This window comes from Leopardus geoffroyi, chromosome A3 (assembly GCF_018350155.1).
Source record: "Leopardus geoffroyi isolate Oge1 chromosome A3, O.geoffroyi_Oge1_pat1.0, whole genome shotgun sequence".
NCBI lineage: Eukaryota > Metazoa > Chordata > Mammalia > Carnivora > Felidae > Leopardus > Leopardus geoffroyi.
In genome coordinates, this window is record NC_059336.1 from 21,246,683 (window position 1) to 21,267,075 (window position 20,393).

General features: G+C 40.5%; 1 protein-coding gene across 7 annotated transcripts in view; it reads right to left on the bottom strand.

The window, feature by feature from the left end:
* Positions 1–20,393, bottom strand: part of RALGAPB (Ral GTPase activating protein non-catalytic subunit beta) — an 88,891-nt gene that overhangs the window by 57,711 nt on the left and 10,787 nt on the right. For all 7 annotated transcript variants that reach the window (XM_045444624.1, XM_045444625.1, XM_045444623.1 and 4 more), the window contains exons 2-6: positions 16,788–17,003; positions 13,150–13,352; positions 8,126–8,289; positions 6,126–6,312; positions 643–774 (exon numbers count right to left, since the gene is read on the bottom strand). In XM_045444624.1, the coding sequence (XP_045300580.1) occupies positions 643–774; positions 6,126–6,312; positions 8,126–8,289; positions 13,150–13,352; positions 16,788–16,973 (872 nt within the window). In that variant the 5' untranslated portion in view covers positions 16,974–17,003. The remainder of the gene's footprint in view (positions 1–642; positions 775–6,125; positions 6,313–8,125; positions 8,290–13,149; positions 13,353–16,787; positions 17,004–20,393) is intronic.

A 20,393-nucleotide genomic window follows, 5' to 3' on the forward strand; every position in this document is an offset into this window, starting at 1 on the left:
CACATAGAGTAATTTAGAATCACCAATACACAAACAGAAAAATGAGGCCAGTCGAACCAGAATGAGAGGAAATGAGAATAAAGGCAGTATGCAACAGAACAGAAGTTACACACAAGGATGTGGCTAGTAGAGAAAAAAATAGGAAGCAATGAAACTGAACCAAATAGAATTACTAGAAAGAAAGAGAGAGCAGGAAGCAGCAATTTATCCTACTGTGTAATTTTAGTGTATGCCTCAGTGACATTTCAAACAAGGACACTAGAGAGGCCCTCCTAGCCAAGCTGACCACACATAGCACTGGTCACACACAGAAGCAAGGCAGTCTCCAGTCCCCACAGAATGCAACGAAGTCCTGGGAGAGCTATGATCTAGGCTGCAGCAGTAGGCAAGAGAACAAATGTCATATGTACCGCAGGGGACAAGCTTCCAGAGAGTGCAGACCGAGCACGGCTGAGGGCAGCCTGCCTCTGCTGGGACAGGAACAGCAGGAGCCACGTGATGCAGATACACCTACTGTCCCATGTGGCTCCACCTGAGGCCTGTACTTAGGAGCCACACACTGAGCGCCAACATGAGAGCTACAGCACGGTTTGTGCCCTGAGACACTGGATAAAGAGCAAACGTGAGACTAAATAATAGTACCTTAACATATGCAAGAAGCGAAACCACGTCTGTGCTACACACTCGTTATCCATTTCAGGAGGGATCAGACTGGCATCTTCATCAGGAACTTTAAATGGAGGAAATGAAGGACCATACGTAAAGCGTAGCAATCTAGAATAGAAAAAAATTGCACACCACCAAGTTCATTTCTTAACAGAGTGAAAAATATATTCAAGAATTAAAATATGATAAAAGAGGGGGGCCTGGGTGGCTCAGTTGATTAAGAGTCCGACATACGCTCAGGTCATGATCTCACAAGTGTGTGAATTCGATCCCTGCGTCGGGCTCTGTGCTGACAGCTCAGAGGCTGGAGGCTGCTTTGGATTCTGTGTTTCCCTCTCTCTCTCTGCCCCTCCCTGACTCACGTTCTGTTTCCATCTCTCTCAAAAATAAACAAACATTAAAGAAAAGAGGTAAGAGAAATACGAGAGAAAACAGATGAAATGTGTATCATACGTAACAAAAGTAAGATCGATGAAAACCCTTACTGACAAGAGAGAAATTAAAAGGGGATTTCCAATTTTGTAAAAGATTAAAAAACTTTTTCAAATACTTGAATAATTTGTTTTTAAAATTATTACTTATAATTTATATATTTAATTTATATTTTAGGTTATGTACCTATAATTTATAAAGCCACATATACATGTTACACATTAACATTATGTATCATTAAAATCTAATTTTATGTATGTAGCTTTATAATATATAGTATGCAATATATAAAATTGTACAATAATAGCCAACTTATGGAAAGAGCATAAATGTCCATCAACTGATGAATGGATACAGAAGTTGTGGTTTATATATACAATGGAATACTACTTGGCAATGAGAAAGAATGAAATATGGCCTTTTGTAGCAACGTGGATAGAACTGGAGAGTGTTATGCTAAATGAAATAAGTCATACAGAGAAACACAGATATCATATGTTTTCACTCTTATGTGGATCCTGAGAAACTTAACAGAAGACCATGGTGGAGGGGAAGGGGGTGGGGGGGAAGAGAGGGAGGGAGCCAAACCATAAGAGACTCTTAAAAACTGAGAATAAACTGAGGGTTGATGCGGGGTGGGAGGGAGGGGAAAGTGGGTGATGGGCATTGAGGAGGGCACCTGTTGGGATGAGCACCGGGTGTTGTAAGGAAACCAATTTGACAATAAATTTCATATTAAAAAAAAAAATCTAATTTTATATATGTAGCTTTATAATATACAGTATGAAATATATAAAATTGTATATGAGGGGCGCCTGGGTGGCTCAGTTGGTTAAGCATCCGACTTCGGCTCAGGTCATGATCTCACAGTCTGTGAGTTCGAGCCCCGCGTCGGGCTCTGTGCTGACAGCTCAGGGCCTGGAGCCCATTTCAGATTCTGTATCTCCCTCTTTCTCTGCCCCTTCCCTGTTCATACTCTGTCTCTGTCTCAAAAATAAATAAACGGTAAAAAAAATAAATAAATAAAATAAAAATTGTATATGATACGCTAATTTTATGTTAATTTTATAATACATAAAATTACAAATCATATATTATCAATTTATAAAATCATGAATTATTTTTAAATGTTTATTTATAATTGCAAATAATTATATAGTCATATAATATTCAACTTATGTTATATCATGTTACAGAATTATAAGATAAATAAATTGTTAAATTATTTTTAAAAGGTTCATCCCACTGCAAACTCCTTCAACACAACTAAGCTATAATTTTTTTAATGTTTATTCATTTTTGAGAGAGCAAGTGCACAGACATGCGCAAGAGTGTGAGAGCAGGGGAGGGGCGGGGGGGTGGGACAGAGGATCTGAAGTGGGCTCTGCAATGACAGCAAAGAGCCTAATGTGGGGGCTCAAACTCAACAACTCTGAGATCATGACCAGAGCTGAAGTCAAACGCTAACCAACTGAGCCACCCAGGCGCCCCACAACTAAGCTGTAATTTATCCATAATAACAACTGCTATATAACTTACATGAAGTTCAGAATTTATAGTGTACCTTAAAAGTAATTCAACAATTCAGTTACTTAATTTATTAGTACTATTCCAAATGTATTTAAACGGTTCAAAGCCCTTTGACTCAATTGTCTTCTATCTAGAAATTATACCTTATATCTAGAAGTTATGTCTAGAAATAACCAGAATACACACACACAATGTATATTCACATCAACAATATTTTTCATGTTTTTTATTTTTATTTTTGAGACAGAGAGAGAGAGAGAGAGAGAGAGAGCAAGCACACACAAGCGGGGGAGGGGGAGAGAGAGAGGGAGACACAAAATCCGAAGCAGGCTCCAGGCTCTGAGCTGTCAGCACAGAGCCCGATGCCGGGCTCAAACTCATGACTACGAGATCATGACCTGAGGTGAAGTCAGACATTTAACCCAATGAGCCACTCAGGCACCCCAACAATATGTTTAAAGTAAAATACTGGGAACAACATAAATATCTAAACAACAATGAAATGGTTAAATAAATTATAATTCCATTTACATAATGAAAAACTACAAAGCCATTAAAAATATGACCTTGAATATACTTAAGTGAAATAAGTCAGTCAGAGAAAGACAGATACCATATGTTTTCATTCATATGTGGATCTTGAGAATATTAACAGAAGACCATGGGGGAAGGGAATGGGGAAAAAAAAGTTACAAAGAGGAAGGGAGGCAAACCATAAGAGACTCTTAAATACAGAGAATAAACTGAGGGTTGAACGGGGGTGGGGAGGGAAAGTGGGTGATGGGCCTTAAAGAGGGCACTTACTGGGATGAGCACTGGGTGTTGTATGAAAACGAATTTGACAATAAATTATACTAAGAAAAAAACCAATGAAAACGGTAACAAAACACAAAGATAATATAAATTTTTTCTACTATTGCAAAAGTAAAATATCTTGAGATTAAAGAATGAAAAAGGCACATGTAATTAATGTGGTTAAGAATCACATTAAAAAAAAAAAGCAAATAATGGGGCACCTGGGTGGCTCAGTCGGTTAAGCATCCAACTCTTAATTTCAGCTCAGGTCATGATCTCACACTGGAGACCAAGCCCCACATCAGGCTCTGTGCTAATGAAGCTTGCTTAAGATTCTCATCTCCCACTCTCTCTCTCTCTCTCTCCTGCTTGCTTGTGTGTGCATACCCATTCTCTCTCTCAAAAAAAAAAAAAAAACATTTAAAAAAAGCAGGCAATAATACTACATAGAATACTCTTTTTTTTATAAAGAGAAATGGAAAAAATACATTAAAATGTTAACACTGGTTGCCTGTAAGTGATGGGTACTTTTCTGTCTTCCAAGTTTTCTATTTTGAGAATGTATTGCTTTTAGTGTTTTTATGTTTGTTTGTTTGTTTATTTTGAGAGGCAGAGAAAGAGCACAAGCAGAAGAGAGGCAGAGAGCGGGGGGAGGGAGAGAGAATACCAAGCAGGCCCTGTGTTATCAGCGAGGAGCCTGACGCAGGGCTCAATCCCACGAACTGTGACATCATGACCTGAACCGAAATCAAGAGTCCAGTGTTTAACCAACTGAGCCACCCAGGTGCCCACCTCCCCAATGTATTACTTTTATAATCAAGATAAGAAGTATTATTTAAAAATAGATCTATAATTTTGACATTCACTAGGATATACCAGAATCAAAAGAATATTCCAAAACCTCCATCTTTTAATTTAAATAATGATAAATGTATAAACATTTTATTAACTCAGAAAAAGACCAATCTACCTTCTGATACATAATGCTACCTATAAATTATTTGTTTCTGGGGCAACTGGGTGGCTCGGTCAGTTAAGCATCTGACTTCAGCTCAAATCATGATCTCACAGTTCTTGAGTTTGAGCCCCACATCAGGCTCTGTGCTGACTGCTCAGAGCCTGGAGCCTGCTTTGGATTCTGTGTCTCCCTCTTTCTCTGCTCCTCGCCCACTCACACCCTGTCTGTCTCTTTCTCTTTCTCTCTCTCTCTCTCTCAAGAATAAACATTCTAAAAAATTAAAAATAAATAAATAAATAATTAATTAAATTTGTTCCTGCCTCCACACTGCCTCCCCCGACACCAAACCTAAATCAAATCAAGTCTCTAGATCTAACTACCAGTTGACAGGAAATACAGAGGACAGAGGAACATATTAACACAACTAAGACATAATCAAAAAAATTCAGAATGTGAAACATTCTAAAAACCCAAGTTTTTCAATAACAAAAACTGCAAAGAAATAAAAATGAGAGTAGGAACCTATAGTTTAAGATAGGCTTAAGAAACATGTCAACTAAATGTAATAAGTGAGCTCTTAGTTGGGATTCAACGGAATCAACCACAGAAAGAAAAAAATTAAGGCATTCAAGGGAAATTTAAACATCGAATGGCTAACTGATATTAAACAACTGTTAACTTTTTTTAGGGGTGATAATAGTACAGTGATTGTGTTTAAAAAAGAATCCTCATCTTTTAGAGTTACATATTAAAATATGCAGAGTTGAATTGAAAAATCAAGCCTGAAAAAAAATAAAGCCTTATTACTCACAGAACAGTGATAATATTGTATATAAATGGTAAGAAAAGTAAAATTATTATAACAAACTACTTTGGTTATAGTACAGCACATTATAGTATGGTCTCATTTCTGTAAAACTATGTATAAACATATATAATAGGATTTCTAGTGAACTTAAAACTTTTATACCTTTCTATAGTTTGGTTTAAGTAATAATCATGAATATTTTAGTAGTAAGATTAAGAGTGGGAGTTTGGCAAGGGAGGTAAGGTGCAGAATTTATCTGCTTCTCTATATTTGCTTAATCTGAAAGGTTGTAATTTAATAGGCACTAGTCAAACTGCTATATCTATTTTTATTTTCTTTTTAAAAAAAATTTTTTTTTTTAACATTTATTTTTGAGACAGAGAGAGACAGAGCATGAACGGGGGAGGGTCAGAGAGAGGGAGACACAGAATCCGAAACAGGCTCCAGGCTCTGAGCTGTCAGCACAGAGCCCAACGCAGGGCTCGAACTCACGGACCGCGAGATCATGACCTGAGCCGAAGTCGGCCGCTTAACCGACTGAGCCACCCAGGCGCCCCTCTATTTTTATTTTCAAATGTTTTTAACGTTTATTCCTTTTTGAGAGACAGAGCATGAGCGGGGGAGGGGCAGAGACAGAAGGAGACACAGAATCTGAAGCAGGCTCTAGGCTCTGAGCTGTCAGCACAGAGCCCAACGCGGGCGAACCGTGAGATCATGACCTGAGCCGAAGTCAGGCACTTAACTGACTGAGCCACCCAGGCACCCCTGCTATATCTATTTTTAAAAAGCGGCTCGATTCTGTATCTAAAATACAATAACAGAGACAGGATACAGGCTTTTTACAACATATTCCATGAATCCCAGTAAGACAGAACTAGGGGAAAGCTGTCTTAGGCCAGGTGGATGAAGGAAGGCAAGTCAATGATGACAACCTACCTTGATGTGAGTGCACAGGTGACCTTGCTCCACTGCTCCACCACTGCTGGGTGGTGCCTCCAGTTTGCCACCATCTCCTTGGCTGTTTTCCAATAAGGAGGTGTTGGGAAGCACCGAGTACAAGCTAGTAACCAAACCTCAAAGAGAACACCAATCAACTTCTCTGCTAGATTCTCAGCAATGCCACCTTACCAACAAAAAGAAAACAACTTTGGCACACTCATTTTTAAAGAAAAATCTTTAATTCAATGATTTGAGATAAGTGGTCAAAAAATTAAAATAACTACAATGTTAAGTTCTGACTTTCAAATAGCCATTTAATTAGTAAGAATGAGAAACTATTCTTAGGAACTCCTATGAAGAAAATCATAACAACATCAACCAATTATCATTTATTAAGTTTTCAAGTCACAGGGCACCTGGGTGGCTCAGTCGGTTAAGAGTCCGACTTCAGCTCAGATCATGATCTCACGGTTCATGGGTTCGAGCCCCATGTCGGGCTCTGTGCTGACAGCTCGGAGCCAGGAGCCTGCTTCAGATTCTGTGTCTCCCTCTCTCTCTGCCCCTCCCTCATTAACTCTCTCTCTCTCTCTCTAAAATAAATAAATCATTAAAAAAGTTTTCGAGTCACGCTGCTCATTTCTTATCAAAGATCTTAGTCTTCCAGCAAGTGGACAGGACACAGAGGAGAAGGGAAAGGACAAATGTCTATGATGTGTGACTACTGGGTCCGTTTCTGTGCTGACTGGTTCATGTATACGACCTCACATTAATCCTGCAGGATAGGTATTTATATCTTTTACCAATGGTTAGTTATACCCATTTTGAAGAGGAGAAAACTTAGATGAGAAAATTTAAGTATGCTGTCCAAGTTTACACAGTATGTGAAGGAATCAGAGCAAATAAACACCCAGGTCTTTCTACCTCCAAACTTTGTTATAAAACTTTCAGGTGTTTGAAAGCTACTCTTCAAGGGAGAGAGGGACAAAGAAGGGAGCAAAAGGACCGATGCTGGGCAGGACAGAGCCTCAACCACAAAACCAGACCTGTCCCTCTGTCCTGAGCCCTGGAACTAGGGAGAAAAACAGGGGTCTGTACTCTGTATAACTCCACAAGGCAAACTTGGGATTAGCAGGAAAAGTTACAAGAATGTGTATTTCAAATGAACAAAAATTAAATTTCAACAATAAGCCCCAGAAGGGGAGGAACTGTCCGCTTTGAGTTGCTGAGACCCCTGGCACCAGGACTCTGCAGCAAAGAGCCAATGAGTCAATGACTGGCCAGCTACTGTCAGTAACAAAGTATTCCTGTTATGGGGTCAATAGTGGAATTCTGTGATTTCCTTTAGGTACTTTCCTGGACTGCATTTGGGTGAGATCACAAGCACACGTGCATGTCTGTTGGCAAAGAGACTACACAGATGAACAGGCAACAAGGGAACCCAGTACTAGGATATCAACTTCCAATCTGGGTACGCTTGCTACAACGTACACGGCAGGGCTTCTAAAATACAATCTGAAGGTGTAAAACGGGAGGCTTCTTGATGTCCAGGTAATGAATGGCAAACTGTCATACTTCCAGATAGAACACTGAAGATTTTGTAGATTTCACTTGCTGAACAAAGTATCTTCTGTAGCTGTCAAGTTTTTAGTGTCTACTTTGATAACTACTTTGTAATCAGGTACAGTGCTTACAGGTTCTACTTTAGTTAGTTGTTCCTTATATAGGCTCTATCCTAATATACTAAACAGCTACTACTCCTATCATTATCAAATACGCATTAATGCAGAGGCTCCCCCCACGTTAGCAAAATCATCACTGAAGGTAAAGTAACTTCATATTATGCCTGTGAGGGCTTCCATTCTAAGAACTGTTATATAACCTTGGTTTGCCAAATGCCATGCCAAAATGTAAATCCCCACTGAGTCTACCCATCGTTGAGTTTAAAGCGAACTGTATCTGGAGCTTGGAAATAAACTAGAAAAGAAAAATAAACAGACCTTGAACAGTTGGCGGGGCTAGAAGAATGTCATTAATCTGCAGAAGAAACAACAGTAAGACTTCCCACGTTTCTCGTGCCATGATGGATGACTCACGGGCCAGTTTCTGAATAGCTCTCAGGACCTGTAAGCATAGTCGGATCTGACTGGAGCCCTGTTCCTGTCTGAAGAAGACAGACAGATATCACTGACAAGCCTTGAGGAAAGAGAGCAACAACTTAAGGACAGGCAACTTATGTACACAGCAAGCAATGGCCCAACGGCACTCCTAAGAGCATCAGAAGACAGGGCCAGGTGCACCCTCCTCGGTTCAAAGCTATTTCACCATCACACAGTCTGTCACCCTGGGATCTCAACCAACCACTTCTCTGAGAGCTTGAATAGCTCCTGGGGAAGGAGGGGAACACTAGAATGTAAGCTTCCCCTCTGGATTTTCTAAGTCTAAAATGTGCCTGGCACGTAACAGGCACACCATTTTCTGATGAGTGAATGCGTTAATACCCACAGCCACTTCTGTTGCTCACACTGAAGCAGAATGGCCTTTGTATCCTTTTTAAATTTTTTTAAATACACATTCACAAGAATTCAGAATGTGCATTCATAGTGCTCACGGTCCCTTTGAAGCTAATGCCTGCTAGAGAAGAACCTACAGACCCAATGAAATACTCTCACAGGTCACCAAAACCGATGAGGTATGGAGGCAATTGCCTCAGAAATGAGCGCCTGCTACTGCTGTTCCAATTGAAAACAAAAACAAAAACAAAAACAACTTAACCTAAGATGGTGGTTCCCAAGATACCCTAGAAAAGTTTTATAACTCTCTAGTCCACAAGTGCATTTTTTTCTCAAGAGAATAAAACAGATCAAAGTATTGGGGCTAGAGTTGAAGACAGAGGTCCAGGCCCCAGCCCCTGATCCCTGCTTTCCAAAGCAGACTACCTGAGAATTTCAAGAGTAGCAGGAAACTCACTGCATAAGTGAGTGGTGAGTTGGCCTCCAGACCTCCTACGTACAATCCAAGACAAGTAACTAATATTAATAACTAATAACAAATAACTAATATTACTGAGAAACTTGAGGACAAGTTTCTATATTATGACTCATGTCACAAAGAACAGATAAAACATGAGTAAATCAGAGTAGGCAATCTCAGAGCTTCCTCAAGAAATCCAGAAAATAAAGTGAGTGGCCTTAGCACTCCCACCTCAACCTTAAGATAGAAGATTCTCAGATTCTGGGCCATGGCACAGAAACCAGACACTTACCTTACAGTTGCAAACAAATGACATTCCTAAGTTTTTCCTAAAGAAGTCAGACCTAGAGCAAAATGAGACATTCACCTAGGAAAAGGCAAGAGCCCCCAAGAGCAGGGAGATGGCCATGTTCAGCTGGAGGTGAATCCAGTTCACGTGAAGCCATGAGGCTCCAGTTTGTGTCTGTAACTCTAGCTACTTGAAGAACAGTAAGAAACTATACAATAGCTATATAAATTTCCTCTGGCCATACAAGAAAAAGTCCAGTATAAGAATCAAAACAGCACTGGGGCTGACACTCTTCCAACTTAGCGATAGTACTTTAAGCATCCCAAGTGGTAACCTAGGCCTACCGACCAATTCCAGTTATCTGCCCAGTGGTACAAAAGGAGACATCTGCTCTGTAGGTACTGCCCCCTCATTAAGAAGGCCTAAACTCATAAGCAGTGTCCAGGTTTCTATGGCTAAGGGAAATAAGGTCATCTTTACTGAATAAATAAGTAGAAAAGTCTAAATACCAGAGATTTTCTGTTCCCCTCAATATTTTCCAAAACAACTTATGATCTTCAGAAAACCTGTTCTGAGAACAGGGGTTGGTGAACTATAGCCCATGGTCAAATCTTGTCTGCCATCTGTTTTTTTTTTTATTAATAAAGTTTTACTGGAACACTGCCACGCTCATTCATTTATGTATTATCTATGGCTATTTTCTCTACATCAGCAAAACTGACTAGTTACAACAGACACCACATAGCCCACAAAGCCTAAAATATTTACTATCTGGCTCCTTATCAAAAAAGTTGGCCAACCACTGCTTTAGAAGAATATTACATTTTTAAACTACAATATATTTGCGCAATGAAAACCCTAATCGATTTTAAAAGATGGTTCACTGTTCACTCAATTATGCAAACAAAAAAGAGATCAAACTGATAGGCAAAAAGAGAAAGGTTATCCCCACTCTGACTTATCTCTAGCAAAGTAGTAAAAACACTTTGGGTATCACTTTTATAACAACAACTAAGTAAACTTGATGACAATTTTGTGATATGGATTAAAAAAACCTGATACTTCCAATAAAGAAAGATGAGATCTGGGCACCTGGGTGGTACAGTCAGTTAAGTGTCTGACTCTTGAGCTCAGCTCAGGTCATGATTTCACGGTTTGAGTTCGAGCTCTGCACCGGGCTCTATGCTGATGGTGTGGAACCTGCCTGGGATTCTGTCTCTCCCTCTCTCTGCCCCTCCTCAGCTTGTGCTTGCTCTCTCTCCCGCGCTCTCTCTCTCAGAATAAATAAATAAACTTAAGGGGAAAAAAAAGGAAGATGAGATCCTAACTCCCAATATTTAGCACTGAAAATATTCAGCTCCCTAAGACACTGTTGGCCAGGAAAACTCTAGTACTCAGTTCAGTATCCTCTCAGAAACATGCAAACACTCTTGAAAAAACAAGCTAATTACAAACAGTAAAATGAACAAGGTACTCAGGTTCTCAAAAGGCAAAAAAAGAAAAAGCCCAATTAATTCAAATGCCATTGGTATTTTTCATCAATACAAATGAATTGAGCACTAAGAGGTGGTAAGGGTACAAATAGGAAAGAAACAGTGACAATACTACCCATGAGACTGTCCCATGGCCAAAGAAAAAGCCCAGTGAACTAGTCTCCTACATGGAATGACAAGAAAGCACCAGAACTATTGTACCATTTTAGAAGAACCTGCTTAGAAGGGTGCCTGGGTGGCTCAGTTAAGCGTCTGACTCTTGATTTTGGCTCAGGTCATGATCTCACAGTTCATGGGATCAAACCCCACATCAGGCTCCTCATTGACAGCACAGAGCCTGCCTGGGATTCTCTCTCTCCCTCTCTCTCTCTCTGCCCCTCTCTCTCTCACACACACACACTCTCTCTCTCTCAAAATAAACTTTAAAAAAAAAAAAAAAAAGAAGAGCCTTAGACACAAATAATATGCTAATCACTGCCAACCACCTCCTATTATTACTTCTATTTGAAATCAATAAATCAAGCAACAAGCATTTAATTCACACCTAAGGTAATATCAGTACCGCACCAGGTACTGCGAAAGCCCAAAATATATATACGACCTAGATCCTGCCTTCAAGTTCGTTAGACAGGGAAATGAGACACACACGTTTTAAGAGCCAAAAAACAGTGAAGAGATAAAAGAGTGACACAGGAAGTACCGGAACCACACAGGTTCAGAAAAGGTATGATCACTGTGGGCCTGGATGGTAAAGTAAGATTCCTCTTTACAAGGCAGAATTTAAAATGAACCAACAAGAGTAAGATGTGGACAGCTGAGAGAGAGAGAGAGAGAGAGAGAGAGAGAGAGAGAGGAAGAGGAAGAAAACAAAAGGGTAGGTGAAGGTGGGGAAGATCATGATGGAGTCTTAAGGAAATGTTTAATTTATGAGTCTGACCAATGAGCAGGGCTCATGCAGAATTAGCAGCAGCTAATCTGGCTAGGGGCCAGATGACAGTCAGCATTTCACACAAGGCAAGGAGTTTATACTTGATCCTACACATCAGAGTTCTTAACAGAGACTTTTTTATTCAAATTCTGCAAAGTGATCTTCCTTCTAAAACTCTTTAAGAAAACATTTTTTTTAAGTAAACTCTACAACACACGTGGGGCTCGAACTCACGACCCTGAGATCAATAGTGGCATGCTCTACCGACTGAGCCAGCAAGGTACCCCAAAGTAATCTTCCTTCTAAATTTAAAAAGCTAAAATTTACAGAGTGGTTTTTGGAAGACCCAAAGTCCCTTACCACCTGATAGTAAAAAAGCTTTAATGAGAACTTTCCCAAAAGGAAGCAAGCCCCTTTACCTCTTTCAAACACATAAAAAAAATAGCTGAAACCAGATTTTTCTTAAAGGAAACCCTAATTAATGCTTTCTTCTCCATTATTTTCTGTATTTCCCAAACTCCTTACAATGACCTATAATCTTTTAGAATTGGAAAAAAAAAAAAACATTAAGCCCAAATAAAGTACATATCCCATATTATGATATTTAAGGTCACTGTCTCAGAAGGTAGGGGAAAAAATCAGTACCAAACTATTAAGATCATCTTTTGGCCAACTCTGAATTTGTCCATAATAATTTCAAGTCTGCTTACTTTGATGTCTTCATTCTCTCATAGGAAAGGTTCATTTTAAGGTAGAAGGCTTAGTTGCCTTTAGCTTAAGTGGAGAAAAGAATTATGACAGGCAAAAGTATGTTTTTTGAATGGAAGGGAAAGGGGTCACAGTATTTTAATATCTAAAAGCTATCAGAGGGGCGCCTGGGTGGCGCAGTCGGTTAAGCGTCCGACTTCAGCCAGGTCACGATCTCGCGGTCTGTGAGTTCGAGCCCCGCGTCGGGCTCTGGGCTGATGGCTCAGAGCCTGGAGCCTGTTTCCGATTCTGTGTCTCCCTCTCTCTCTGCCCCTCCCCCGCTCATGCTCTGTCTCTCTCTGTCCCAAAAATAAATAAACGTTGAAAAAAATAAATAAATAAAAATAAAAGCTATCAGATCTTAGAAAACCAAAAGCCTTTAAAATGAGTACACACTTGATAAAAACTCCTAGTAAATATTATATAAGCCCATCTCTCTTATCATTCATATTAATACATTCTTTAATTAAACAGTAATGAAAGTTACTTTTCAAAAGACTAACAATGAAATCAGCTCCTATAATAGAAAAAAGTAACATTTATGAATATTTTATTATAATCCTGGTAACAGGTCAGACAGATGGTATAGCTTACCTTGGTACAAAAAGATTTTGCAGGTGTTTTAGTATACTTTGAACATATAGGTTAGGCTCTTTAATAACTGGCAATGGGATAGAATCTTTCGGCAACACTAAAGCCATAATCCAGTCTGTATATACATCAACACAATATTTTACAGTCTCTCCGTCCAATGGAAGGGTCAATCCATAGCAAATCACTTCCATGGTCCATTTCACCTAAACAAAAGAAAATATACATTCAGAATTATCACACATCCCTACTGTATCTCAGCAGACTGATTTAAAATGCTTACCTCTTTTATTACCAAAAATCTCTCAATTGACAGTATATTCATCTCAACTATATACCAGATTTACTCTTGAGAATGTACTTTCCATGGATAAAACATACTCAGACAACATTTCCTAAGCAAAATATTTAAGAAAACAATAAACTACTTCTTTCTAAATATCACTTCCATGTTGGCTTTACCCATTAGACATTATTATTATTTGCCCTATGAAATAAAAAGCAAATATGGGTCATCCTGATTTTCCATAGAGACTGGGACAAAAAAGTAGAAAATTTTAGCTACTTTTCTCCTTTTAATTTATATACAGGTATGTGTGTCATTTAGGAAATCATATACATATATTCAATTATATTCCATTTCCAGATTATGCAATATTAACAAACAATAGGAAGGAAGATGACCTGCTCAACTCTTATTTTGTGACTATTTTTTTCTGCCAAAGAACATAATGAACATGGGAAGGTAAGAACAAACACAAGTGAGAAGGGACTAAAGATGGGCAAGATTTTTTTAATTTTTTTTTAATGTTTGTTTATTTTTGAGAGAGAGCGTGTGCAGGATCAAGTGGGGAGGGGCAGAGAAAGAAGGGGATAGAGGATCCGAAGCAAGCTCTGTGCTGCCAGCAGAGGCTCTGGGGGGGGGGGGGGGGGCCTGAATTCACAAACCATGAGGTCATGACCTGAGCCAAGACTGGATGCTTAATCAACGGAGTCACCCAAGTGCCCCAGGTCTTTTTTTTTAATGTTTATTTCTTTTGAGAGAGCACACATGTTAACGAATGGGGGATGGGGGTAGGGGGTGGAGAGAAAGAGAGAGAGAATATCCCAAGCAGGCTCCATGCTGACATGGGGCAGGCAGGGGTGGACCGCAGGGGTGGACCACAGGGGTGGCGGTGGTCGGTCCCACAAACCGTGAGATCATGACCTGAGCCAAGATCAAGAGTCAGACGCTCAACCAACTGAGCCACCCAGGCACCCCAAGCTGGGTAAGATCTTAACAAGGCACTTAGCTGCACTAAATGAATTCCAGCCTCTTTACTTAACTGAATCACATGATAAGGGTTGAGAGAACCTGCCCATGAAGAATGAACATGATGTGGCGACAAAGGAAAAACAGCACAATTTGCAAAAGAAGATAAAATGATATTCCAGATACTACAGACTGGAAAGTTTCAGGGAATTCCACACTAAACTCTGGGACAAATTACTAAGCAGCTGATTCATGAGCACTTATAAAAGGAAAGCATGATCACTAGGAACCAACATACTCAAAACGAACAAATCATGCCAGACAGGCATCATTCCTTTATTAACAAGGTTACTATGAAGGCAGCAGACAATTGTGCAATCCTGGCAGTTTACAAAGCACTTTCATAAGCAGCTTCTAACCATCAAAATAACCCTGTGTGAGAAGGTAAACTAGCCTCACTTTATAGATAAGAAAACTGACACTTATTAAGATTAAGCAATTTGGCCCAAGTCACTGGTTTGGAAATGGTAGAACTGAAAACTTGAGCCCTAGTCTTCCAGCTAGACATCTAAAGCTACTCTCACCATACCATTAACACCCTCCTCTGGCTCAGGGAGATCTGGGCTCTAGCAAGAAATGTGGTCAGAGGCAGGATATCCTTGTGGACAAGATAGAGGCATAGGACCCATAGGAAGGCAGAACGGCTGGATTTAGAAGACACAAGAGGAGAGACCAGCAATGGGCTAATGTACCAAGATCATTTAGGAAGACGGTGCCCAGTGGCACACCAAAGGCCCTGCTGAGACTTTAACTTAGGAAAAGAGAGAAAAACAGATCACATGCTGACCATCTGTAGATATCCACAAAGCTAAAATGGATAGCTAACTTGTTGGATAGAAATTCAGGATTCCAAAAGACTTCAAGTTGAATCTAACAAGATTAAACACAGGTACTGAAAATTTCAAGCTCAAAAACAACTACAAGAGCTAAGGGTAAAAATATGTGCAGCACTAGAATATATGTAATATAATATAATCTACAAGAGCAATCACCATTAAAGCCTGCAACAGCACAGTGAAGCTGTAACAAACACAGGAGGGTGGGAGGAACGGAACCACGCCTAGGAAGGGATTTTAAAAGGGGCTGCAAGTCCCTAATTGTCAGATGAAACCTAAAGGAGAAAACATCTTAGGTGTCACCTTCATAATAGTTTAATTGTATAATTCCAGAGGACACTGTATAATTCAAGGACTGTTGTCTCCTATCTTTTAGAAGGTAGGAAAGGAAAACAAACAAGGCAGGCACCAGAGCGCCTCTATCCACTCATGTGCCATCTCTTCCCAGGAGAAGATTCCAGACCCACCAAGAGGAGAGTACACCAGGGCAAGTGCCAGTCCTCAGGGGTTGTCTCTGCTAAGGTCCTGTGAAGAGAGAAAAACACTCCTCAAACGGAGGAGCTTCACCCTCCTGCAACCTATGGCCTATAGAGAGTAAATAAACTGCCTTTAGAGTCACAAATCTTATATCTAGACTAGTTTTGTATCTAGACTAGCTTTATATCTAGATTAAGTCTCGTCTCTCCTTCATTAGAAAGAAATCAAAAAGAGGGAGAAAAAAAGGTGAGTCTGAGAAATAAATTAACCCAAAGCCTGAAGGTTGTATAAACTTCCTCCAGCACACAGTTCTAATCCCGTATCTTAGCCAGACCTCATACTAGCAAGTTCCTGTATCCCTCCATTTTCAGGGTCCCTTCATGACCTCCCTCTGAAAACTTTACCTCAACCCAATCTCCTGAATCCAAGAACAGGACCAACTTCAGGCCAAGCTACTCCAAGAGCCCTTATCTTTAGGGACAGCAAACACAACTCCAATTCCAAACACTTGGGCTCACAACCATATAGGCTTAGCTGCTCTGTAGCACTCTTAAACCTGGGAGTCGGTAAGGGCAGGCAGACACGGAGACAAAGGAGGACCTCGGGTTCAACACATATGTGTAGCCTGAAAAGTTGACAGAAGACAGGCCTTCAGTCAGAGGCCATATGGGGGTAGCAGCGAAGACCTTCCAAACACACCTCTGAATAGAAATCTGAAGACTGGGCCCAGAGCTTAGGGGAAGGGGCCTGACACTCAAGTCTCTGTCTCGCGCCCACAGCTCAAGTGGAGAATTGGGTCTGGCCGGTAGGGAGCCAGCAGCACAACGGCACAACGTATTCCTTATGACCCCCACAAACTCTCAGTCAGCCCAGCCTTCAACCCAAACAAAGGTCACAATTAAGAAAGATGTACTACTCCATTAAACAGAAATCCATTAAAAAGACAATGTTAAATAAATTCTTCAGTGACGAGATTATGTTTTCACATTGTAAAACGAAATGAAGAAAACACTTACTTCTTTGTCAGTTTTTAACAAGCTCTCACTACCAGCCACTGAAGGGGTACCTAAGGCCTGCCCAAGAGGATGGACCACCGCATTTGCCACCTCTCGCCCAACGCTCTCCGGATAGCTGTGCAGCACACTGGTGTGGCCCTGATCATTCTGAATCACCAAATGCAGTGACCTCCACTCAGAGTACATCGTGCCGCTAAAGGACTGTCCAAATGGCACCTGAAAAGACAAAACAGAATTATTGTTAAACACTGTTGCAAATTAATAAAACTAAGCAGAACAGATTTATCCTACATGGTAAGATAAAGCAGCTACAAACATACGGCCAAGACGACTGAGAAAATACGCGTCTAAATGTTTTGAGAATGTCCTAAAATAGCCTCTCAGCGAGGTCAGGTAGGAAGGTGGACCCTGGGAAGCAGCTGTCTAAGCACCTCCCCAAAAGAGCCTCAGAAGCCCGGGAGCGGAACTGGGACAGACGCCACCGTGCAGGGGGAGAAGATGATCTGATTTGGTACACTCCTAATATGAGGGAGCCCTCCTCATTCTATGTTCCAAGATAGAAAAAGATAGAAGAATGAAGCACCCTGAGAAAGGAAGACAAAGGAAAGAGTTTACTCCAAGATCCAGCTTCTTCAGTCAACAATTTCCAATTTCCAGCAATTTTCTATCATGCTAGAAACATACCCCTGCAATTTCCCACCAATGCCCTCAAATCAGACATAAAATTCTTCGAGAGTATTTCATTCCCTGCAGCAGTGACACACAAATTTCCGGTAAAGGAACACCTGGAAGTCACAGTGTTCTTCAGAAAACATATTAAGAGCTCCACTTAATGAGCACTTACTACATGCTACTCACGCAATCATCACAACAACTCGGTGAATATTAAGGAATGTTATCTCTACTTCACAGACAAAAAAGCAGAGACACAGAGAGGTTTACTTCTTACCTGAGGCTTCAGAACTATAACATGGTGGAGCTGGGTTTGTTTCCACATCTGTTGGGTTCCAGAGACCATGTTTCTTACCCTGGCATGTACTGCCTTCTTCCTATCCTATACATTCCCCCGTGAAATGATCTATGTCTACCACACAAATAAAAAACTTTTAGCCAGAGAAAACGGTATCTGTATGAATGCAATGTAAACGTTACCATCATAAACACCATACTCACGAAGAGAATCGAGGATGATTAGTTAGCCTTCTCCAATTCATTTCTGTTTCAACTTCCATTTTCTACTTGTTCTGAAATCTGTATGCCTGGCCAGAGAGTTTAAGCAAAGTCCAGGGGTACACTTAATCTTTAAAAAATGCTTCCCTTAAGCTCATTTTTCTTCACACTGGGAAAGACCAGCACTGTTAAATTTTCATCTTAAAAAACCTCATTCCAGCTCAAGTATCAGTGTTTTTCCAAAGGATATGGCATTTGAGAATTACAGGCCTGAAGAATGAAGATTAAACTCCCTAGCATGAAAGTCAAAGTCATTCATAGACTGGGCCCCAACTACCTTTCTTTCTCCTTTCCATACAGAGGAACCTACCACCTCCACCTCCCCCCTTGCATACCCTCCCAACCCCAGTCTTCTCAGCTTCTTTTTGGAATCTGATGGACCCTGGGCCCAGGTACTTTTCAGCGACCCTATGAGGTCTGATGTTCTCCTCTGAACAAGAGGCCCTGAACATGGGATGGCAAGAGAGTTAGACCAGCATCTAACAAGGTACCTACAATTTGAAGGAAGGCTGGATTCAACTATTACGACTATCTCTGCTTCCTCAGGTTTATAAGGGATTCCCCCAAGGATATTCTGGTGTTCTTCCTCCCTCCCCCCAAAATAAACACTCTCAAAAATGGAAGGGGAAAAAGGCAAAGTTCTGACAGGGAGCCATCTCCATCAGATGATAACTTTTTTTCCCACACCACACATTTTCCTCACCTTTTTAAATCAACACGTACATACGTGCATATGTATATACAATATAATATACACACACTATACATACAGCCCCTTACATAAATACACAAGAATATTAGACTACAGAGAGGTTTTGTTTTAATTTTTAAAAAAAATTTTTTTTTAATGTTTATTTATTTTTGGGACAGAGAGAGACAGAGCATGAATGGGGGAGGGGCAGAGAGAGAGAGGGAGACACAGAATCGGAAGCAGGCTCCAGGCTCCGGGCCATCAGCCCAGAGCCCGATGCAGGGCTCGAACTCACAGACCACGAGATCATGACCTGAGCTGAAGTCGGATGCTTAACCGACTGAGCCACCCAGGCGCCCCTGTTTTAATTTTTTTTTAATGTTTATTTATTTTTGAGACAGAGAGAGACAGAGCATGAACGGGGGAGGGGCAGAGAGAGAGGGAGACACAGAATCTGAAGCAGGCTCCCGGCTCCAAGCTGTCAGCACAGAGCCTGACCCAGGGCTCGAACTCATGAACCCGCAAGATCGTGGCCTGAGCTGAAGTCGGATGCTCCACCGACTGAGCCACCCAGGCGCCCCTGCTTTGTTTTAGTGTAGTGGGTTTTTTTTTTTTACCTTTTTCATTTTATTTAGCTTCATTTCCTGTCCAAATGATTCACTTCCCTGGATAGATAATCCATGTTAACAACCTAATATTTCCTCTTGTATTTGCTCTACCCTAATTCAATCACATCAAAATAATTTATATACTTGCATAGATAGGGACTGTATACTTCTCTACATCTGTGGGGTTTTTTTTACATTCAACAATGCCTCATGAATATCTTCCCAACTAATAATAAACTCATTTTAATGACTGTGTAACATTCCACGGCATGGGTGTGGCATAACTTATCCAACCAATCTCCCAATAATGTGTGTTTACTCCATTTCCCATTTTTTTGTCACCAGGAAATGATGCAATAAACACGCTTGTTCATGTAAACAGTGGCCTTTTAACTTCTATGGAACAAGTTCCCAAGAATGAACTATTGGATCAAAGAGCATTTGTTTTTAATGTTAATAGGTCTTGCCACATTGCTTCCCCAAAGAAGCTCTAACAACCAACTACATTAGGAATGGATGAGAGCCCTTCCCTGTTCCCACTCCCCACCTCCTGCCAAGGAGTACTTTCTTTTTCTTTCTTTGCCAACGTGATAGGTATGAAGTGAGATTTCATTGTTCTAGTCATATATTTACGTTTTATAGCTTCTAGGTTTTTTTGTTGTTTGTTTTTTATTTTAGAGAGACAAAGAGAGTGAGCGGGGGAGGGGGGCAGAGAGAGAGAGAGAGAGGGAGAGACTCTTAAGCAGGCTCCATGCTCAGCACAGAGCCTGCCGTGGGGTTCAATCTCACAACACTGAGATCATGGCCTTAGCCAAAATCAAGAGTTAGATGCTCAACTGACTGAGCCACCCAGCCACCCCTATAGCTTCTAGTTTTGAGTCTGGCTTCAGTGGTTTCTCCCTCCCATCTCCTCCATCAGTGTTTTCCAAACGGTGGGTCATGAAATAAATGTAATGGGTAATACTTTTGTTTCCAGTTACATGGAAGAAGATATACAACAAAGGTACCGCACATAGTAAAGGTAAGCAAAGTTCTGTGAAACTTGTTTCACCTTCCGTAAATACTATATTTGGGGTC